Source organism: Notolepis coatsorum, assembly GCF_963971535.1.
Source record: "Notolepis coatsorum genome assembly, chromosome: 1".
Taxonomy (NCBI): Eukaryota; Metazoa; Chordata; class Actinopteri; order Aulopiformes; family Paralepididae; genus Notolepis; species Notolepis coatsorum.
The window spans coordinates 292,844,359-292,869,745 of NC_140165.1; the positions used below are offsets into that span (position 1 = coordinate 292,844,359).

Genomic DNA, 25,387 nt, shown 5'->3' on the forward strand with positions numbered 1-25,387 from the left:
GGAAATGACACCGCCATTTTGTTTGTAGTCCTATGAGGAGAGGAGACCCAGGACTTTCTATGGGCTTTCAAATAAAATAAAAACTACACTTTTTAATAAGGTAATTTATAGGCCTGATATTCTATATTCTATAATCCTATTTCAAATAGCATGTGTCCGGATGGCAGAATTCAGTACCGTCTCTACTAAATCTCCTGTTTAATCATCTTCCCTTTATTAATTTGCTTAGATTTTTTGTACACGTGATCTCAAGAAGGTGCTGAATGAGCTCAGTGGCAATGTCTTTTTTTCATGTCTGGTCATTTTTAGCATGGTGTTATTCACCGTCAAAGATGGGGGGGGGGGGAATGAAAAAAATATCATTTATATTCTCCTTTGGTTCATCACAATTTACTCAAGCCTAGCAGGGCTAGGGCTTTAAGAGGTTTCATCAAAAATAATTTGAGGGAAAAGAAATAATTTTATTCTGCACCTTTCTAAAAGCTCTGTGAATGTAATATTTTTATTATGATTACTATGTTATCTATAGCACCTTTAACAACAGTGCAGATAGGGCCACCAGGAGGAAGAAGACACATCTGACCTCTGATTCTGTAATTTGATATCACTGAGACAAGAGATCTCATACAGGCAAGTAAAGTGTTTAGGCATCTCCCACCGTTCTCCCAAACCCGTGGGGTTTTCACAGCAGTTTCACAATCCTCACGTAATGCCTGGATAAGAAACAATCCTCTTCCATTCGATCCCATAGTTCGACTTGTTAGAAACCGAGGATTCAGTTTGCAGCGACAACCTTTTTCTTTTGACCGCCAACAATGATTTCCAGGACGTTGGTGAGATCCATCATTTTGGTGAGCATGTCCATGATGTCAAGGTGGTCCTTCGCTCCACTAATGAACTCCTCCAGGGTGAGCTCGCCTAAAGGAAGCAACCAGACCAAAAATTAACAAGAAAATCTAGAAGGGTCTCCCATTGTGGTGGACGTTGTGATGGTAATATACATTCAGTACTGTCGTACTGAATTGTGGAGTCAAACCTTTAAACAGTTTTTCACCATTTTTGTGTTCAGGATTATTTAGGGGGGGGGGGGGGGGTAATCATGGCTCGATGGAACCATCGTTAGCATAACTCCTCCCCTAAAACGATGTAAAACTAGAGGCTAGAGCGCATTAGCATGGTTCTCCCGGAGTTGAAGTAGCTCAAAAGTGTAGCATATAGCAAAGGTAATGCTAACAGTTTCGTGTATGTGAATAGAAAATGCTAAAACAATTAGTTTTTATGAAATTTGTTAAATAAAAACACAGATTTGGGTGGTCTCTAACCTCATTTGCTAGTTAGTCAATAAGTCAAGCTTTCTAACCAAGTTGGGTCCATTTGATCGATTTGGTCATTTATAGCAAAACATGTGAGTGATTGAATAGGAAAATAAAATGGCACTTGAGCTGAGCTGTCAATCAAGCGTGATCTGACCACACCCCACAATCCTGAGAAATGGTCTGAGCGGCCTGTTTTTCAGCCGGGTTTTAATAGTAATTCATGTTTTTAAATCATTCAAATGTGGTTGGGTGGTTGATAACATATTTCTCTGTGGTGTGACAAACTCACAACACATATTTAACTGTAATCTGACTGTTCTGCTTCATGCATTACATAGTTTTATTTGGTTGTTTGTTTTAATTATTACCTCTGACTCTTCCCCCCCCCCCCTTTCCCTGTTACCCTTCGAGGGGACTGTTTGTCCTCTCACCAGGCCGTCATTGTAAATAAGAATTTGTTCTTAATAGACCTGCCTGTTCATTCATTTCACCCCTTTAGGGAATTTATCATCTATAGTATAAAATTGCGAGTTTTCTTTACAGAACAAACTATCAACACAAGCATTATATTCCTAGATATAGAAGTAGCTATGACTTTTACACATGTTATCAGGTTTTCATATTTACAAAAAAAAATATTCTCTTTACCTTCCCCATTCACATCAATCTTCTCGTAGATAAGAGTCACAATTTCCTCTGGTGGAGGATCATAAGATCTGGTGATGTCTTGAATAGCCTAAAAGAACGAAATGATGGTTAGTGCAAGTAAGTGGCCAAGTCCTGAAGTGATTCCATGATCATCATCATCATCATCATCATCATCATCATCATCATCATCATCACAATTACATCACCATCATGGTCATCATTATCATCATCATCATCATCATCATCATCATCACCATTACATCACCATCATGGTCATCATTATCATCATCATCCCCGCCACCACCACCATCATGGTCATCATTACCATCATGGTCATCATTATCATCACCACCACCACCATCATCATCATCACCATCATGGTCATCATTATCATCACCACCATCATGGTCCTCATTATCATCATCACCACCACCATCATCACCATCATGGTCATCCTTATCATCATCATATCATCACCATTGTTGTGAAGGATCAGATTAAACAGAATATGTATATTTATTTATATATATATATTTAATTGTATTTGTATATCGTTTGATATCCCCTGTATATTCCTTGTACAATATGCATTGAATATCCCCGTTTCTACTAAACAGCCCATAATAGTTTCATTCTACCATTGGACGAGAACCTGGCGCCAGGTTGCCATACCCCTAGGTCCAAGTTCAATCGTGCCGCCTAACATGTCGAGGCAACCCCCGGTTCCGCGCAGTAATATGTCGGGCGAAATACGAATGGTACTATTTGTTCATAGCGCATATATATATGGCGCCAGTAAAGTAGAACTTTCTTTTAGTCCAGTTCTTTACCCTCCAACAGAGTGACAGACGCAAAAGCCTCCCCACGACGCACGTGCGGTGTAGTAAGGCCTACTTGGCCCAGAATAGGCATTGAGATATCGTGTAGATTAATAGTTGAATGGTCATAGTTTGGCACCATACCGTCGAGTTGGACGTATTCTATTAAGCTAATAATAGTCTATTTATGTATGGTGCATCGTTCGGTTAGAGTTCTACAGTTATCAGTACCCCCATCGTTCCTGACGTTATCTGGACGCTTAACCAGGCTGATCAGACCCCTAGTGGTGATTGCATCCGAGGAGCTCCGGGCCAAGAGCGACTGGACCTGTATATTGGATTACTCTACCCGGACGACGGCGAGCCTTCCACGGCTTGGATTATGCTTTGTGTGCTTTGATTATTCCATGGATAAAGGCCAACACTGCTGAGTGTTGGAATTACCCCCCGGAGAGGACTCCAGGTGAGACGGCGCTCTACACGTGAGGTCGCCTCACGTCTCTCCATTGTGGACCGGCAGATACCGTTCCACAGAGGGTCCAGCTGTATTCGTCTGCGGTCCGAGGTTCTGTGGGCACCGTGTCCAAGACTTTGGATTCTCCCAAGACACCGTCGGCCAGATGGGATACCGCCAGCGGCTTCTCTAACCCCCCCCTCCTACTGTCTTACAACCAGCGGGACCCCCCCCCCCCTTAGTGTATCCAGCTATAATCATTTAAGTACCATCGCTATCGTTTTCCTAAATATTCCAGGTTGTATACTTACTCCCTGCGCAACCAGAGATTGGACATTCAATGTTGATTTACCTACGAATACTCATTTGCCATAAAAGTGCATATTCCATATTTCAAATCATAAATGTAATTAAGTGATCGTTGTATACACCCTTTGCTGTATTAAACCTTCGATTTGGTACATTTGTGTGGATTCGTTTCATCAGGTGGGAAAGTGTTCATCATACTTATATCTTGTACTGGGTGGCCAGAAGTTAAAGTACATGAGGTAGTGGTATTAAATATCATATCTAACAATACAGTCAGGGAATTGTACCCCTCAGTTACAATTGGTCCTTCGAGCCGGAGGGTAACTAGTGTAATATTAATATAGTGTTATTAATATCGAAATGGCCTATGATGAACACTCCACGAAACGATCCTCCTAACCTAGAACGCCCGCGGCGCAGACGACAGACACCTCAGTACTTAGAGGCTTACACTGTCAGTCAACTACCTAGCCTTCGACAAACGGTAAACGTGGTAAAAGTAGAAAGTAAAATTATGTCTGACCTTAACGACCAGGTTTCCCCGACCACAGAGGCCCTAGTAGGTCCTAATGTAACTGACCAAGCCCACGGTGGGGACCAGGAGGGAATTGACATGCCTTTACCCCCCGCCACTACTCAAGAAGTAGTCCCCGACCACCCCCGGGAGGAAGACAACCCTACAGAGAGAGAACTCTGCACGGAAGAAGAGGAGGAGAGCGCCGAGGAACTAGAGCTCCAGGACTCCCCAACGAGTACCCCCAGGAGCGGCTCACGCAGGAGCGGCTCACCTCCACAACCGCCTCCCCCCAGCGAAGCGGAGAGGATACTACAACAGGCGTTCCTCGTCAGCCTGACAGCCTCTACCGAACGCGACCGACTCCAAGCGCAGCAACGGAGCGAAGAACAACGCACACATCTGGAGATGAGACGCTTCCAGATGGAAGAGAATATGGCAAGAGACCGGGCCGACGCCCAGCGCGCCGCTGCCGGTGCCCAAAGAGACGCAGAGCGCGACAGACTACAAGCGCAACTAATAGAGCAGCTGATCAAAAGGACAACTCCCTCTCCCTCCGCCAGGGGCTCAAGGAACTCGTCGAGACAACAGTCAAGAGCAGCGTCACCGCAACGAGCAAGCGACCCTGAACTTGACCAACAGACCGAGTCTAGACCCCCCGCAGACCCTCTTCCCATACCGGTCCAAGCGAGACCCAGCTACAAGGAAGGAGCGGCATACACTGCGGAGAAGCAAGATAAACCACTACAGGATCTGGAAGATCTGATAGAGGAAGAAGAGGGAGAGGAGGAGAACCAAGCCCGACGACAGCACAGTACTCCACCGGACCAGGAGGTCCCATACAGTCCAGGCTATACCCCCGCGGCGCTGCGCTACAGACCCCCGACTCTATTCACGGGTGAGCACGACGCACGACCAGCCCCGAGGAATAGCACCTGGACCAGCTGGCTATGGTACCCTGCCAGTACCAGCCCACAGCGAGGCGCAAGAGGGGACTCGCCCAGGAGGTCTCTCTCCCAACGCTCGCCGATGTATCCGCCACCCACGGCGTCATACATTGCACTACAGAAACACGTCACAGAGGACCCAGCAGCAGATGAAGAGGTCCAACACAGTGTGAAGAACAGTTTCTACGTGGACAACTGTTTACAAAGCGTCTCGACTCAAGAAGAAGCCGAGGCTCTCCTAATCAAGTTACGCGCCTCCCTAATCAAAGGCGGCTTTGATCTCAGGCAGTGGGCCAGCAGCAACCCGCACGTATTGCGCAGCCTCTCCTCCGCGGACAAGGCTGCCAGCAGCGAGACCTGGATGGCGACAATCCCAGGAGAAGCCCAAGAAATGACACTAGGACTAGTCTGGCACTTCAAAACAGACTCGCTCCACTATAGACACAAACCCTTGGCTCCAGAGCAAGGAAGGTCGGCGGCGATACCGACCACCAGACGGAGTGTGTACAGAACACTCGCCAGACAATATGACCCGTTGGGATGTATTCTACCTTACACCACCAGGGCAAAGATGATTGTACGAGCACTATGGGACAAGGACCAGGGCTTGGACGACCCAATACCCGCACACCTTGCCTCAACATGGAGAGAGTGGGAGACGGAACTCCGGTCACTCCCAGGTGTCAATATACGCCGCAGCTACTTCCCATCCACAGTGAGGCCAGAGACATGCGAGATTGAGCTACACGTCTTCAGCGACGCCTCCGAAGTAGCCTACGGATCGGTTGCCTATTTGCGTGTTCAAGAGAGGGGAGGAAAGATACACACTGCTTTCATACTGGCCCGCTCAAGAATAGCCCCACGTAAGCAACAATCTATCCCACGTCTAGAGCTCTGCGCAGCCCTCGCAGGAGCGCATCTAGCCACGTTAATCCAACGTGAACTCACCATTCCGGTGCATAGAACAATCTTGTGGTCAGATTCCACGACAGTACTCACATGGATTAAGTCTGATTCATGCAGATACAAAGTCTTCGTGGGAGTCAGAGTCACCGAGATTCAAGAATTAACAGAAGAAGCAAGCTGGCGGTATGTGGACACCAAACACAACCCAGCTGACGTCATCACCCGGGGAATGTCCCTGGATGACCTAACCCGTCGCAACATCTACAGTGACGGACCAGCATTCCTCAAGCTCCCGGAAGGAGATTGGCCTACGCCCACCCCGAGGGAAGCAAGTAACGAGGAGGCTGAGAACAAGAAGCCTATGTTCTGTGGACTGAGCACTGTCGCCTCCACAGACCCCAACATAGATGACTGCATTACCCTAGAGAGTGCGCAACAAAGAACATTCCTGCGGCACCACCCAGAGATTCAGTCCACCACTGACATGTCAGCAGCTGACTACGAAGAAGCAGAACTTCTTCTACTACAACGATCCCAGAGAGACTCGTTCCCCGATGAGCTAGACTGTCTACAGGGAGGAAACCCCGTCCCATCAGACAGCAGACTGATTCACCTGGCACCAGAGAGTGACGCACATAATCTCATCAGAGTGGGTGGTCGCCTGCGGAGAGCCCCCGATCTACCAGATGACATTAAGCACCCGATCGTCTTGAACAGCCGACACAAGGTCACAGAGCTGATCATAAAGAAATACGACGAGGATGTACACCACGCAGGAGCAGAGAGAGTCTTCGCGGAGATCAGACGTCGTTATTGGATATTGCAAGGGAGAGAAGCAGTACGGCGCTTCCAGCGAACCTGTCTAGACTGCCGTAAGTGGCGCGCGCAGCCCAGCATACCACGGATGGCTGACTTACCCCCCTGTCGCCTCCGAATTGGCGACAAGCCATTCCACTCCACAGGCATGGACTGCTTTGGCCCGTTGTATATAAAGAGAGGAAGAGGCACCGAGAAGCGGTGGGGTATTGTATTCAAATGCATGACCACCAGAGCGATACATATCGAGCTCCTTCCGACCATGAGCACAGACTCATTCCTTATGGCCTTCCGGAGATTCACATCACGGAAAGGAAAACCGTCTACATTGTTGTCTGATCACGGGACCAACTTCAAAGGCGGAGAAAGAGAGCTGAGAGAGAGCTTCCAAGCTATGGGCCCAGAACTTAAGACCCACCTCGCTCCAGCCCAGATTGACTTCCAGTTTAATCCCCCGAACGCACCCCACTTCGGTGGAACCTGGGAACGAGAAGTACGTTCTATAAAGACAGCCCTGTATGCCGTACTCGGAGCCCAGACTGTGGCGGAGGAAGTCCTAATGACAGTCCTCACGGAGATCGAGGGAGTATTGAACTCAAAGCCCCTCGGTTACGTCTCCAGTGATGTAGCAGATGTCGACCCAGTCACCCCCAACACACTCCTAATGGGGCGGCTGGACCCCTCGCTACCCCAGACAATGTACAGGCCTGAAGAAGCGAACGGCCGAAGAATGTGGAGGTACAGCCAAGTACTAGCTGACAAGTTTTGGAGCAGCTTCCTACTTCACTACCTACCGTCTCTACAGACCCGCCAGAAGTGGGTAAAAGAGAGAGACAATTTGACAGAAGGAACAGTCGTCATGATTATTGACCAGTCGCTACCCAGAGCTATGTGGCCGGCTGGCCGCGTAAGCAAAGTGATCACCGGTGCCGATGGCAAGGTCCGAGCAGCTGAAGTACTCGTCCAAGGGCGCACTTACACACGTCCCGTGGCGAGGCTCATAGAACTGCCCCGACTCCCAGATACTATCGATGATGACCATGACCCTATGACTTTGTGAGTTGACTGACCCTTACAGCGGACCTTGAGTGGAAGACAGTGCGGTTAATCTGTCTCTGCTTAGCTAATTAGGTGGGACTAATTAGGGGGCGGCTGTTGTGAAGGATCAGATTAAACCGAATATGTATATTTATTTATATATATATATTTAATTGTATTTGTATATCGTTTGATATCCCCTGTATATTCCTTGTACAATATGCATTGAATATCCCCGTTTCTACTAAACAGCCCATAATAGTTTCATTCTACCATTGGACGAGAACCTGGCGCCAGGTTGCCATACCCCTAGGTCCAAGTTCAATCGTGCCGCCTAACATGTCGAGGCAACCCCCGGTTCCGCGCAGTAATATGTCGGGCGAAATACGAATGGTACTATTTGTTCATAGCGCATATATATATGGCGCCAGTAAAGTAGAACTTTCTTTTAGTCCAGTTCTTTACCCTCCAACAGAGTGACAGACGCAAAAGCCTCCCCACGACGCACGTGCGGTGTAGTAAGGCCTACTTGGCCCAGAATAGGCATTGAGATATCGTGTAGATTAATAGTTGAATGGTCATAGTTTGGCACCATACCGTCGAGTTGGACGTATTCTATTAAGCTAATAATAGTCTATTTATGTATGGTGCATCGTTCGGTTAGAGTTCTACAGTTATCAGTACCCCCATCGTTCCTGACGTTATCTGGACGCTTAACCAGGCTGATCAGACCCCTAGTGGTGATTGCATCCGAGGAGCTCCGGGCCAAGAGCGACTGGACCTGTATATTGGATTACTCTACCCGGACGACGGCGAGCCTTCCACGGCTTGGATTATGCTTTGTGTGCTTTGATTATTCCATGGATAAAGGCCAACACTGCTGAGTGTTGGAATTACCCCCCGGAGAGGACTCCAGGTGAGACGGCGCTCTACACGTGAGGTCGCCTCACGTCTCTCCGTTGTGGACCGGCAGATACCGTTCCACAGAGGGTCCAGCTGTATTCGTCTGCGGTCCGAGGTTCTGTGGGCACCGTGTCCAAGACTTTGGATTCTCCCAAGACACCGTCGGCCAGATGGGATACCGCCAGCGGCTTCTCTAACCCCCCCCTCCTACTGTCTTACAACCAGCGGGACCCCCCCCCCCTTAGTGTATCCAGCTATAATCATTTAAGTACCATCGCTATCGTTTTCCTAAATATTCCAGGTTGTATACTTACTCCCTGCGCAACCAGAGATTGGACATTCAATGTTGATTTACCTACGAATACTCATTTGCCATAAAAGTGCATATTCCATATTTCAAATCATAAATGTAATTAAGTGATCGTTGTATACACCCTTTGCTGTATTAAACCTTCGATTTGGTACATTTGTGTGGATTCGTTTCATCAGGTGGGAAAGTGTTCATCATACTTATATCTTGTACTGGGTGGCCAGAAGTTAAAGTACATGAGGTAGTGGTATTAAATATCATATCTAACAATACAGTCAGGGAATTGTACCCCTCAGTTACAACCATCATGGTCATCATTATCATCATCACCACCACCATCATCACCATCATCACCATCATGGTCATCATTATCATCATCACCACCACCATCATCATCACCATCATGGTCATCATCATCATCACCACCATCATGGTCCTCATTATCATCATCATCACCATCATCACCATCATGGTCATCATTATCATCATCATCACCATCATGGTCATCATTATCATCGTCACCACCACCATCATCATCACCATCATGGTCATCATATCATACAGTATATCATATCATCACCATCATGGTCATCATTATCATCATCATCACCATCATTATCATCATCATCACCACCACCATCACCATCATATCATACAGTATATCATATCATCACCATCATGGTCATCATTATCATCATCACCACCACCATCATCACCATCATGGTCATCATTATCATCATCACCACCACCATCATCATCACCATCATGGTCATCATATCATACAGTATATCATATCATCACCATCATGGTCATCATTATCATCATCATCACCATCATTATCATCATCATCACCACCACCACCATCACCATCATATCATACAGTATATCATATCATCACCATCATGGTCATCATTATCATCATCACCACCACCATCATCACCATCATGGTCATCATTATCATCATCACCACCACCATCATCATCATCACCATCATGGTCCTCATTATCATCATCATCACCATCATGGTCCTCATTATCATCATCACCATCACCATCACCACCACCACCACCACCATGGTCCTCATTATCATCATCACCACCATCACCACCACCACCACCACCATGGTCCTCATTATCATCATCACCACCACCACCACCACCACCACCACCACCACCACCACCACCACCACCACCACCACCATGGTCCTCATTATCATCATCATCACCATCACCACCACCATCACCACCACCACCATCATCATCACCACCACCACCACCACCATCTTCATTATCATCATCATCATTATTTGTCTGAATTGAAGGAGACCAGGGTGATTTGACAATTGACTTGGCAATACAGACTTATAGTGTCACAATATATTGCACTATGAACATGTGACGATATAGACAAGGAAATGGATTGTGATACCAAGACGTCCATTACTTCTTAATTATACCTCTGATCATACCAGCAAAACTGCTCAGAGAATGTTAGACTCAGCATCGACAAAAGTTTACAATTTCATAACAAATGTAAATATAGGGAAATGCCATAGTTTCACATTATATTATGCCAGCAGGGCCCTTTCTGTGTGGAGTTTGCATGTTCTCCCTGTGTTTGCGTGGGTTTAATCCGGGTACTCCGGTTTCCTCCCACACCATAAAAGACATGCATGCATGCTAAGTATTAGATTAGATTAGATTAGATTCAAATGTATTGTCATTATACAGCACAAGTACAGTACAACGAAAATAGGTTTGGTATCCAACCAGAGTACAAATGTGGTTGGATGCCAAATACATTTTTGTTGTACTGTACTTGTGCTGTATAATGACAATACATTTTAATCTACGGTAATCTAATCTAATCTGTATTATTTCATTGCCCTTGACCAAGGTACTGGCATTACAACTGGAGTTGGTCCCCGGGTGCCACACTTTGTGGCTGCCCACTGCTCCTAAATAGCTAGGATGCATAGGTCAAAATGCAGAGAAGGAATTTCCCCAAGAGGAAAGGTTTAAAGGTTAAATGTAACGTAACTTAAAATATTTTCAGTCTTAAATGTTCTTCATTCAGTTTTGTTCAAAATATTGAATCGTGAGCCCAGTATCGTGTGTGTGTATCGATTTGTGTGGAACATCCCATCTCTAATATGATGTGATGTAATTGCAGTGTACGGTATATTATAAATCTTGGTTCCATAGCAGAGGCAGTGAACTCGATGTGACTGTAAATGAGGGAAACCTCAGTTGCCTTTCGAGTTTAAATATATGTTTAAAATTAAATTAGACTAAAATAAAAACGACAGTTCCTATACTTAGTGGAATAAGTAGGCGAGTGTAGATTAAGTGTTGTGTCTAGTACACGGCTAATTGGCTATATTTAAAACTTTTGACCTTGACAGAGAAAAGCTTAGCAATTCAGGGCTAAGAGGCATAGAGTATAAGCTGCCAGGCCAGGAGAATGATGACAATCTCACGATGGTCTCATACCTTGAATATGGTCTCCAATTCGTCCTTGTCGATTTTCCCATTTCCATCTTGATCAAAGAGCTTGAAGTACCATTTCAATTTCTGGTTTATTTCTCCTTTCAGTAATAAACTTACTGCTGCAATATATTGAACAAAGTCTATATATCCATCCTGTAAAGAGAGAGGTAGAAGAAGACACCATTAGAACGTATAATAATGTATGTGTCCTACTACTCTACTCTTCTTGGATTATGGGTTCAAAGGGTCAAACATTTTGATTGTGACACGATCTTTACAATATCTTAGCCACTGTTGAGCACACCTCAAGTATCAGACATCTCCACCACCTCTCATCCGTTATTCTTAAGTGTTTAATTCTCCAATCAGAGCTACCAATACAGTTGAGTAAAAGGAACTGGATTTTTCATAGGGTCCGTCTGCCCATTGCACAGTTGGCCATAGGTGATAACACTGGAAAATAAATATGTGCTTAGACAAAAAAACATATTATTATATATATTTTTTGAAAGCCAATATTGCCTTTTTTAAATGTGTATAATTTAACATTTAAATTTAAGATTTTATTTAATTTTAAATAATTACAAATGTTTAATTCTAATTTGAATCCATCAGAGAATAATCATAATTCTTATTCAATCATAATATAATTATTATAATAATTATGTCTGTTTTAAGTTTTCAGAGGAACATTCAGACCTTATCAAAAGATGGTAAGTTTGAGTGCTGTGTTCATTCATAGTTAAAGACAGTAGAGGTTGAGTACTTTATTATCTAAAGATCGTACGTTAGAGTGTATAGGAACATGCCAACATTTTGGGAAATTAGCTTACCGTCTTCTCCAGAGAGAGACAAGAAGATAGATACCAGTTTCCTCTCTGTCCATTCAGTAGAAAGCTATCTGGCTGCATGTTAGCCTAGCTTAGCACAATGAATGGAAGCAGACATGGCCGGTTAGCCTTCGGGAGAGGTGTTAGTTGGACAATGCCTAGGCTAACTGGCCATGTCCGCTTCCATTAATTGTGCTAAGCTAGGCTAACGTGCAGCCAGATAGCTTTTCTACTTTTAAAGACTTCACAACTGCAAATATATGGGCTGTCCAAAATGTTCAATTAAATGACTCCACATGAAACCAACAGCTAGAATCATTGTTTTCTTCTTCTGTGAATGGGGAACGGTTAAATAGAGGGATATGGGAACGTGGCATTGTCTTACCCCGTCCATGTCAAAGGTGAAGAAGACTTGGTCCACATAGCTGCTGGCCTCCACCGTCATACCACCCATTTCCAACATGGTCTTCAGTTCAAACAGCGTGATGAGTCCCGACGGAGACTCCCTCATGAATTTATTGTACCAGTGGTGCATGTCCTCCGCAAGGATGTCATCCATGTTGGAGCCGTGCGCGCCCATTATACCTCCGTAGTCGCGGAAAGCGTGTCCAGGCGCCAGGTGCAGAGAGCTGGCCACTACACGGAGACTAGCGAGGACGAGGGCAAGGAACAGGAGGAAGGGTCGGCAAGACGGACACCGACTGGACCGCGGCGCAGGGACACGGTTGTAATCTCATGTCTCCTACATGTCAACTAAAAGGAGACATAACCCCTTAATGGGATAACCATGGGTCTTCTAGGAACAGCACGACATCGCTGGCATGCAAGAGATTATACACGCCATCCCACCAAGTCAACAGTCAAGCCCCAAAGTAAGTAAGTAAATGTAGTAAGCCAGTTACTCTCGGTTAAATATAGCTCAACTACAACGGAAGCTATCCCCAGAGAAATGTAGCAAGCTACACTACAAGCTAGTTGCAACATGGCAAAAATAGCTAGCTACATCGGCACTACTTTTTTCAACTTCATGATCAAGTTTCCACCAAACAAATAGGCAGGCAAAAAATGCTCAGTTTGAAACTGGAAACAAGCCCTCTGTCTTTTTGTGTCATCCTATTAATGTATCTTGCGGTACCATGTACAAAATCTTGATAAAGTATGAGGAAAAAACTGTGGAAATGTAATAAATAAAAGGCAGTGAAACAATAATCAAATAAACACCAAAGGGTCACAGACCAGGGTCACAAAGTGCTTCACATAAAAAACATTGTTTAACATGAAGTATAACATGTAGTGCAGGGACTGGCTGAACTCGGGGGATTATCGCTGGAATCCCACTGTCCTGAAGGTCAAAATTCAGCCCCACACAGTCGGCCGTAGACTCCCATTCGTACGAGAGGGTTTCCCCAAGTAGAGGCAGAGTGCTGTCATATATACAGTACAGTAATATAAAGGGAGACACCACCAGGCTTATGGATATTTCTGGGTTTACATAAAAGCCATTCATGTAGTTTGTATATTGTATATATTTTTTTATAGTGTTTGGACTTTATTCTTTTTACTTTTAAGGTATGAAGCACATTCTCAGGGGGCTCATACAGAACCAAGCATTTCACTGTACTTTATATGTGACAAATAAAACAAAACTTGAACTTTATATGTTATTTTCCCATAGTTACAAAAGTTGTTACATACAAGGGCGGCTGGGTGGCGCAGCAGAGATTGCGCTCGTCACCAATGCAAGAGACTCCGGTATCGAATCCGGGTGTCAGCATTGCCTCCGGCTTGGGCCGGCCGTCATACTGGCTCAATTGGCAGAGCCAGCGGGTGGAAGTCGATGGGTGGTAGTTTGGACGTTGTGGACAGCGACTCCTACAGGTCGGTTGGGGGACGCCTGCACAGCAGAGACAGGAAGTGGCGGGGGTAGTGTGAGCCTCCCATGCGTTACACCTCGCCAATGAGAGTCCGCGCTGGCAGGTGAAAAGATGTGACAGGCTGCCTCCTCGTGTACCAGAGGGGACACGTGATGCAAGGCTTCTATCCTCCCTACAACCAACCAGTGGGGGCATAGTCGAGCAACGTTCAAGACGGGAGGGGAGAATTGGAAAACACGAAATTGGGATGGGAGAAAAATAGAAAAATAAGGAGAAAAAAGTGGATAAAAAAATAGTTGTTACATACCAGAGATTAATATAATCATGTTCAGTTAAAGCTGCAGTTGGAAATTTCCGAGAAATTAGCAAGAGGGAGTTAACCTGCCCAGCAGAAATAGTTATTAGCATACTCAAAAGTGAACTATATAGTTTTTGTTTCTCTTCACTCTGACCCCAGGGTTTTGTCTTGGGTCCTATATTATTTAGCTTGTATATGCTTCCCTTATGTTATATATTATTAGCAAATTGAAAGGTTACGCTGATGATATTCAGCTGTATGTCCCTTTTAAGCCTAACGAGACTGGCAAAATATCTGTTTTGCACAATTGTCTGACTGCCATTAAGGATTGGATGGCTAACAAAGATTTACAGCTACACAGATAAGACTGAGGTCCTTATCATTGTTTCAGCTAGAGTTGATCATTCACACATTTATATAATCTCGGCTAGACTACTGCAATTCCCTTTTCACCTACCTAGCAAGTCGTCCCTGTCTACAAATGGTCCAGAACGCTGCTTCAAGGTTATTCACCAGGTCCAGCAGGTCAACTCACATCAAACCCATATTCCTTACACTGGCTTCCCATTAAGTTTAGGATTCATTTTAAGGTACTTGTTTTCACATATAGAGCCATGGTCAGGCTCCTGTGTGTATATATGTGACCTGATTAATCCATATAATCACCAGTAAGTCACTGAGGTCTTCTGACCAGGGCTTGCTGGTTGTCCCTCGCTCTCGACCTGAAACATTAGACATTGTGGAATGCTCTTCCTATAGACTTACGATCTGCAGTCTCTGTTGACGCCAAAGCATCTGAAGACTAATTTATTCAAACTGGCCGTTGTTCTATAATTTTGAGTGTTTGCTGCTTATGTTTGATTGTTTGTTTTCTACTATTTTATGGTCTTATTTTCAAAAGAAAAGTATTCTTTGTGCACTTTGTCACTCTGTGCTCTGGGAAAAGTGCATTTACAAAGATACGTCTTGTTATCTGAGTAGCGTTATTTCTTGCTCTATTATATTATTTTTGTACAACCAGGGGTCATGTCTGCTTCACATGGGCTGTGGAAACGTTCGGTTCACTTTACTGTTTGTTATTTTAAGACTGGTGAGGGTCTTTAGCTGTTTACATCTTTAACTCATTACATTATGGGGCAGTGGGGAGAGGGGCGTCTACATGAATCTATGATCCCAATATAAATTAATGTGAATTTGACTGACTGTAGTGGTACATAGAATTGCATTACAAGAGAATAAAATGCCTTTTCTTTCATTAACGAAAACTAGACAAAAATGTCATCCGTTTTCTGCGACTAAATCGAGACTAAAACTGACTAAGACTAAAATGCTCAGACCTGTAGTTGACTAAAACTGACTAAACGAAAAATAAATGAAGGTGACTAAATATGAAGAAAACAAAAAAGGAGCATTTGACACATGACGAAGACTAAAATTAAAATAGCTGCCAAAATTAACACTAGGCACAATGAGGCGTGGCGCCAGGGGTGAAGTATTCAAAAATAGAGCTTTACTTTCAGTAACAAAACAAGGGAGCACAGCAATGGCTGGCAAAGGGCAAAACATAAAACAATGAACTAAAAACCACAGCAGAGCTGGTAGGGAAAACAAACACAATCTAACTACAAATAAAACACCAACAAAACGAGACAAACTGTACACAAAAACAAAGATGGTAGATAACAACAAAAACACTTACTGACAAAAGGGTGGAGGCTCACGGGAGACAAGGTACAAAAACAGAGAACAGGAACACGAAGCAACAGCCAGGAACATTAGACAGCAACAGCAAACATGGACACCAAACAGAAACAATGGACCGACAAGGAGTACAGGAAACACACAGCATATATGTAAGGGATAATGTATAGCTACGAGGTCATTGTCGCAAAATAATTGACCGACACGGAGTTTAGAATACAGAGGCGCCTCGCCGAGGTGTTTTAAACTTAGTGAAGGTCAATTATTTTGCGACAATGACCGAGTATAAGCTATACATTATCCCGCTTATTACATGGCTAACTTACTAACAATATACCTAATTCATTTTACACCATCGACAAGACGAGATCAAATGCAGACGCAGTTGTTCTGTGGCTCTGTCAGCCCAAATAAAGTGATTATTATTATCGCCGGCAGCCGGCAGGTGTGTCTGATTGCACTGATGCAGTGTGTGTCAGTGGGCTTGATTGCTCCAGCTGCGAAAAGCAATAATCACCGGTGATTATTGCGCGTTGCCCATGGCAGCGGTCAGTTATCGAAAAATTATTCACCACTGTCAGGGGCTATTGACCAATCACAATCAAGCATTTCGGCGAATGTTAAAACGCCATGTAATAAAGACAGACAACAACATGAGACACAGCAGGGCAATCAGCAAAACGAGACACACATGGGGAGAGAGATAACCAGAAAGGAAACAGACACAGGAAAAGCCTGAACACTAGACAGAGTAAACATAACAACAACCATATAACAACACAAGGAACTAACAAGTAGGAACATAACACTTAACAGGGGAACACGAAGGGCAAGAGACATAGAAGCAGGTGAAGGACACAGAGGGACATGGAAACAATAATCAAGGAGGTGTGCACAAGGAAGACAAGGGGTAGTGGCGATGGCGATAAATGTCCAGCAGGGGGAGGTAGCAGTCTGTGAAAAGGAGGGGGCTGTTCATGAGTCCTTGGATGGACAGGATGGGAGGGGGGAGTAGGAGGAGGAGTCTAGGCGGGGAACGGTGAACCGTAACATTAGCAGAATCAATAATGCTGAATCTTAATGTAAAATAATGATACAGAATATATCATGAATATAGTTTAGCATAATGAATAATGTTGAATCTTGATGTAAAATAATGGTACAGAATACGTATATCATGAATATAGTTTAGCAGAATGAATAATACTAAATCTTAACTCATTCAGTGCCAGTCACGATGATAGTCGGGTTAACTCGCCATCGCTTGAGCGCCAATCACGAGTATAGTCAGGTTTTAATCGTTATTTCTTTTATTAGCGATATCCATTCATTTTCATCCATCCAGCCTGATGTTATCGTTGGGAATGGGTCTGAGCTCGCAAAAGGGCAAATACTGCCGCCTATGCGTTCCAGCGGGTATTGCACTCCACTGGGAATGGTGTGTTTCTTTTCTGGGACGATCCAAGCCGTGCAGGCGGGGTTTAGGTGCTCAGGCAGATACAATGATGCATTGGAACAGTAATTCCGCCCGCCCGTCATTGTGAAACGGTCGGTAATGTGGTACGGACCTCCACAAGCAGTATTTGTAATGGCGATCAGATAATTGGATTATTTCTTTTGCATTACATCAGATACAAGGTAAGAACACTATATATAAATTTGATCGTTGATATTTATTTCTACCCCGATCGACACTGTCTCTGCGTGTGTTTGTGTGGCTGTGTGCCGTTGGTGGGAGCAGGGGGGGGGTCGTGCCGGTCTAAACCACATTGCATGCTTGCACGAGGAAGGATAATAATGATGATCTAGCATTGATTTCAGGAAGATTCGATAATCAGGCGAAAAATTACAACGTGTTTAGTGTATTCCACTAAAACGCTATTATCGCGTCTTTCTCTGGAATTACTCAGAAGCACCCAAACTATACTCATATTCAAAAGGCTATAAAACGGAAAAGGACTGATGAAAAAACAATCCGTTTTGTACATGTTGACTGGAAGCAACTCGATAATCGACGGGTGTATTAGACCCATAGCTATAATTTAAGATATATTTTAAGCACTCGCAAATCTCGCAGTCCCCCATTGACTTACAGCTGTGGCGTACTAGCACCATCTTGCGGATTAAGCTCCGGCGCAGAATGAGTTAATATAAAATAATGGTACAGAATATATCATGAATGTAGCATAACAGAATAAATAATGCAAAAATATTTGGCACAGGCCCAATCACTGACAAGGAGCACGTGAACAACCCTACCATGGCAGCCAGGTTGATGGTAGGGAGCACCAGAGCCTTCCCCAAAGAGATGACCTCACGGGAGGAAGGTAGAGTCAATTTCCATGAGTTGACAAATGATCCAAGACATATTCTGAAACAGGCAGAGGACTTGATTGGAAAACTGGATGCATTGTGGTCGAGAAAGGAGTTCCTCCACACATCTACAGGATAAGAGAGCAGGTGAGATGAGAGGTGGATTGGCAATCTTACACGGCCCGTTCCTGTGCGACCAGCAGCTCACAGGAGAAACACCGGATATAGATGGATGGAACAGGTTCCTGCTAATAATGGGGTCTCTATGATAGGTATCGCTGGAATGAAGCCCATGGAAGGGTCAGACAAATTAGGATAGGACTGGGACAACTAAAGATAATGATTCTTGATGGATGGATATGCTACCGACCAGTAGTTTACAGGGATTGTGCCGATGCAAGGAGAAAGTAGAAATAGATTGCTGAGACAAATTGAATTTCTGCTGATATAGGAGCCACTGCAATCAGTAGCTCACAGGAACAGTGCCTGTGTTTAGTTAGGATTAGTAAAAGAGGAAGTATAATATAGGATGAGGTCTCCTGCCATTATACTGTAAATCACTGAATATTAGCTGTGTGACACAATCAAATTCCCTGCAGATATTGGAGCCACTGCAACCAGCAGATTACAGGAACGATGCTCTCTGCAGGGTTCAAGGAGAACGTAGGAGAAATATAAGCCTAAAATAATAAAACTCATGTCATTAAGGAGTCACTGCAAGAAGAAGACGTTTTTATTTGTCATGCAGATTTAACACACACATGCAATGGGCGACCCACAGGAACACACACACATGCACTGAGTCGCTGACTAAATGTTCTCTGCACCTCCCATCCCGTCATCCTTCCCCCCAAGGGCAGCCGGGAGCAGACAAGGGCTGCAGACAAGGGCTGCAGCATGCGCTGCGACCGGGGACCAATCCAAGTGCCCCTGTCCATCTTCGTCAGGGACGCGACAGCGTTAGCGATCTGTTGTGCATGTTTTTCCATTGGGTTTATCTTATCAGGAGGGGAAACCCTTGCGAGCACGGAACTCACACAGAAAGGCCCGGGAGATGGCAAACTGGCAAACAGGGCAACCTGGTCCCCAAACTGGAATCGAACCCAGGAACTTCTAGCTGTGAGGCGACAGTGTTAACCACTACACCACGTGGGTTAAGAAGAAGAAGGAGGTAGTAGTATAGTATAGATAGTATATAGTATATAATATATAGTATAGTATTAGGTCCCCTACCATTATGGAATCGCTATGACCAGCAGGAAGCCTACGGTAGGGTCAGGTGAACGTATGAAAAAGGTTCATATCCTGCCATAGATACAATGCTATACCATGGCTCACGGGAGGTAAATCCAATTCCTGCAGATTGGAGCTGTAGGATAAGCCCATGGTTAAGTCTGAGAACCATATTAGTAGAATGAGAGTGATGGCTATGAGATAATAGGGTTAAGGATACAGGGACCCATAGGGTGATCATTCTGTCTGAAATAGTGACCATTGGTGAGGAAGGCTATTAATACAGTAAGTGCACCTGATCACCCTTGGCACCATCCACCAGTCATTGATTGATAGAGTGAACATACTGAAGAGGTTGTGAGCTCGGCATTTTGTTTAATTTATTCTGGCAATCGATAATAAATGCACAGCCAACAGCCATGCATACATGATCAAATCATCGAGGTTGACACAACACAGTTTCAAAAATGTATTTCCGTTTTATTAAGATGAATAGGCAGACAGTGGCAGCTTGAATCATATACTGTAATACATAAATATCAAATATTCATATATATATATATATATATATATATATATATATATTAGTGCTGTCAATAGATAAAAAAAATTAACTAATTAATCTCACAATTTTCTGTAATTAATCTAGATTAATCTAGATTAAAAATTGCATTTTTGCCGAAGCTTGTAACATATATTTACTTTAGTAAAATCGTGGAATTAATGTAAAATCAACACAAAGAAAGTATATTTAGATTCAAAGACTATTTTAATAGCTTTCTTTGAATAGTTTCTCTCCTGTGAAATACAAAAGTTCAACAAAACCATCAACATAGACTCAGCTAGACCTCTTTCTTATATCCGCGACACTAAGATTGAAGATGTTTCACTCCATAGATTAATCTAGATACATTTATTTTAATGCTTTAAATAATTTAAATTAATCTCCAAAGTTAAAGCATTGATTTTGACAGCCCTAATATATAAATAATATAAAATGAGCTAAAATATATCCTTAGTATATTTACTTTGTAGCTTTGTCTTATATAATACTATTTACTGCAATGCACTTTACTGCTACCTTGCACTCTGGTTAGATGCCAACTTAATTTTCATTTCGATGCCAACTTCATTTCTTGTATTTGTGCAATGACAATAAATGTAATCTAATCTATATTTACAAAGACTGAAGCAACCACTAGAAACAATTTGAACATTTAATTCAAACAAGAATGAGAAAACATTAACATTTAACATCAATTGAATATATAAACAATTACAACATTCTTTTTTGTTCATGAACAAGACAAATGTATATGCATTTAGTATTCTGTTTTAAATTCCTTATGTGTTGCTCCACGTCTATTATGTGGGTGGTATTATGGGATGCATCACTGATCAAGCTTCATCTGATTCCTCAGCAGTCATCCGCTGTACAGCTATGGGACAGTTAGGATGTAGTAAAAAAGGAAATTTTGGAAACAGTCAAATTCTCATACAGCATATTCATCCCCCTGACTTGCAGGGGGCACTTAGATCAAATGGAGTAAGAGGATCATGTGATTGGTTAAAAGTGGCATGGAGGCGGAAGGAGGTTCCCTTTCTCAGTTGAACTTTCGTTTAGAATTCCTGTTATTACATTTCACTCCAAAAACATTGGTCAAAAACATTGAAAATAGCTGGCATTACACTTTAGAAAGGATAATGTTGTCAACCCTGCTCCAGTGACCTGTGTGTGGCCTGTGTGTGGCCTCTTCACTCTGCTCACACTGACCTTGTAGGACTCGTCGACGTGACCTTTATCGGAGGATTATCTGTGTAAAACCCCTCTGCAGAGGCTTCCAGTCGAGAGGGCCATATAGAACAATGTTTAAACCAACCGGGATATCAAAGCTCAGTGCTCTTGCGATGGCAAATACTGTATACCTTGCCAATTGGCAACTCTCAAAGCAGGATTCAAGTGGTAAGGATCTATGCCAGTTACATGGCACCAAAATAAACCGAGGTGGAGAGGAAATCCTTTCCTGGTTCGGCCCGGTGCCATGGGTGTGTGTGATCTGTTTCTGACACCAATCACTTCAGCTCACGCTCAACTACTGTTTACAACTGCTGGTCACGACTTCTGGTGTGAAGATCCAAAGCAAGGTGGCATTAATCAAGGCCTGTTTTAAATTCCATTATGTGTTGCTCCACGTCTATTGTGTGGGTGGTATTATGGGATGCATCACTGGTCAAGCTTCATCTGATTCCTCAGCAGTCATCCGCTTTACAGCTATGGAACAGTTAGGATGTAGTGAAAAAGGAAATTTTGGAAACAGTCAAATTCTCATACAGCATATTCATCCCCTTGACTTGCATTAATTTGTGCTACAAATAGAATTCACAAAGCACTTACTTGGGATTTTCGTGTCTGAAATAAAAGCACTCTATTTCATGGAAGAGAAGAGTAAAGTCTGGAAAGGTATGTGGATGTGTAAAATCTATTCAATTTGTAAACTAAATGTATTCATTAATTCATTAAATACAAGTTTTACAAATGTTTTTTGTGTTTTTCTTTTCATTTGGACTGGATTGCTCCAATTTTCATATCATACTTATATATTAGTGAATACCATTTTATCTCAGAAGCGTTCACATTTTGGCCTTCTCACTGTTATAAATCAATGTCAGGGTGGAGGATGAAATATCCACCACAATAATCGAGTGCAAGATGTGCTTCAGTTTTGGATAATAATCAAGTTCAGTACCTGAGGTGTCAAACACTTCTGTATCAAAGCCTGCACTTTTAACCATTTTACTGCCACACTACCAAAGGGTTAACCCTTTCACTGCGATGATATGGAAGGTTCACTGCCGCACGGCAAAGGGTTAACCCTTTCACAACCATACTGTGGTAGTGAAAGGGTTAGCACTCCACCAAAAACATAAAGCTGATTTATTATCCCCATAATCTTAACACATATCCCAAACCTACAAACAGTTTTGTACAAATTCTATTGCTATGGGAGTTATTGAGGTCGAGTTGTAGCATGTGATGTCATTATGATGTCACATATTCCAGGAAGTACTACATACAGTTCAGTGAAATGAAGATTAAGACATACTTGTGTCTTTCTGGGAAACAGTAAATTACTCTTTGTCATTTTCATCATTTCACGTAGCTGTATATACAGTAATGGGTGGAGCTTGAGCAACTGCACTTAAAATGCTGCAAAAATCGATATAAAAAGGGAGGGACGCTTGTGTCAGAGGGTTTGCTGAGCCTTTGCTTAACAATGACAAGATGTGAGTCATGTTCCTGTTATAGATGTGATTAGCAACCATCAACTACACATGCCTTGAGAAATGTGTGTGAAAGAAAAGGTATGAATAAAGGGGAACAACACCCACATAAAGAATTCCAATATAACATCTCTAAGGTGTAGTAGTTCAATGAATAAATTAGCTACTCTCTCATAGTAATCGTAATAATTGTCTGTACATACAGTACCTGCAGATAGTCCTTTTACTTATCTGTAGATACTATATCTATATCATTTACATTTAGTCATTTAGCTGATGCTTTTATCCAAAGTGACTTACAAGTTCTGTACGACAAGTCATCAAGAAGGGCAGAACTCTATCAGCTGAGTAACAATGTTCATCAAAGTGTTGAATGCTACAGTGTGTAGGTTAGTATATTAGGACATGTGCATGACAGTAACGTTAGTTAGGGTTAGATTTTTCTTTCATTTCAGATAATGGTTGACGAAGTGTGTCTTTAGTCGACGGCGAAAGATTGGACAGGTGACCCTTCTCCTTGATGACCCTGCCGGAGCTCGGATAGGAGTGGGTCTGAGACGGCCAGAAGATGCAGAGCGTAGGGGTCTTGAGGGTGTGTAGTTAGAGACCATTGACTGTGGAGGTAGGCGTGAACGTGTATCCTGTCCCCCCGTGGTTTACCAAGTAAAGTCCTTTGAATATCACCCCGCCGCCTCCTGCCTGCTCTCTTCACGTTCTGTCCTGCATTTAGGTCCTACACACCCCCACACCCTAACAGAATGAATCCACCAGCCAAGGACCCAGCAGACAGAACGAGTGTGGCACTTTCCACCATTGGGAGGTTCTTGGAGGGCGGTGAGTTTTGGAAATACACCCAGGCTGAGAGGGATTCCGTCTGGGACCTGTTCCGCTCCATCAGGGATTGGCGTCCTGTCCTGACCTGAACCAACAGATGTTGTTTTTTTCCCTCAAGTTTGAGGACCTAATGGACCGGACCCCTCCTGCTCCAGCCTCTACTGCCAGCATGGCCCAGCCCCCCTCGTCGGCCCTCTGTCCCCGTTTCCAGTCCCACTGGTCCTGTGCCTGTGTCTCCCATCTCCAGACCCCTCTCCGGCCCTGTTCCCCTCACCCCCTTCTCCTGTGCCCCTCCTGGGTTATTTTCTCCACCCCTGTCCCTGGCCTCCACCCCCTGGTCCCGTTCGCCCTGGCTTTTTGACCCCCTTCTCCTGTGCCCCTCCAGGGTTTATGACACCACCCCCCTGCTCCGGATCCCCTCATCCTCGTCCCCTTCGTCCTGGTCTCGTCCCCCAGTTTTTTCCTGGGTCCCAGCCCCCCACCTTGCCCGTCCCCGGGCGTTCTTATGGGCCGTCTGGAAGCCATCCTTTGAGGGAGGGGGGGGTACTGTTACAATCCACCTGAACTCTCCTTTCATCCTGCACCCATTTGTGGTCCTATACTCGCACCTACTGGACAACTGCCCGCACTGTCTCTGCTTGTTATGGCCTTTCACTTGTGTCTTGTATTGTCATTAACCCTTAGTGTACTCCCCATCATGTTGCCCATTCCTGTGCACCTGCTGTTTTTCCTTGTCTGGTCTAGTGTTATGTCTCCAGTGTGTGTGTGTGTATTTGTTATCAGTCTATGTTTCCTTCCCAGGTATCTCTCGTTCCAATCACCCCTCATCTGTCAATCAGTCTGTGTATAAATGTTGTGCCTCCCCTGCCCCCCATTGTGGATTCATTACAGATTCATCTGTTACTCTGTTGCTGTAGTCAGTACCCTGTCGCTCGTGAGTAGTCTGTTCTCCGTATCAGTGTATCCTGTCATTCGTGAAGTTATTCCCTGTATCCTGTGTATCCTGTGAATCCTGTGTATCCTGTCATTCGAGGAGTATCCTATTATCCTGTGTATCCTGTCCCCTCGTGGTTTACCAAGTAAAGTCCTTTGAATATCACCCCACCGCCTCCTGCCTGCTCTCTTCACGTTCTGTCCTGTGTTTGGGTCCTACACACCCTAACAAAAGTAATCAAGTATAAAGTCTGGAGCTGCTCCATGGACAATGAATGGGAGACCGATAGTAGACCCACAAAGCGTTTATTTTATTTTTCATACCTAAATTTGCTTTATTCTGTAGTAGTATTCTCAGTTCTGAAACTGAAGATTTACCTGTATTGATTGATTGATTGAAAAGTTTATTAACAGATTGCAGAATGGGTACACTACAGTACAGCTCAAAACATACAATTGTTAAGGGGATGCAGACCAGAGAAAGACTTTCGTCTTGTTTACATCAGGGTCCCCCATTTTCAATTCATCATATGACACACACAACATACAGATAGACAGTATTGCTACATCTATACATGTATGACATACCAGATTTGCAAATACAGTACTGTTTGTGATACT

General features: G+C 43.8%; 1 protein-coding gene across 1 annotated transcript; it reads right to left on the minus strand.

The window, feature by feature from the left end:
• Positions 1 to 775: 775 nt before the first annotated feature.
• On the minus strand, positions 776 to 12,878 carry guca1c (guanylate cyclase activator 1C; the record flags this gene model as incomplete). Its single annotated transcript, XM_084310403.1, has 4 exons — positions 776 to 918; positions 1,965 to 2,052; positions 11,472 to 11,621; positions 12,684 to 12,878. 4 exons carry the CDS (start codon positions 12,876 to 12,878, stop codon positions 776 to 778), a joined length of 576 nt encoding a protein of 191 aa, XP_084166529.1.
• Positions 12,879 to 25,387: the final 12,509 nt, after the last annotated feature.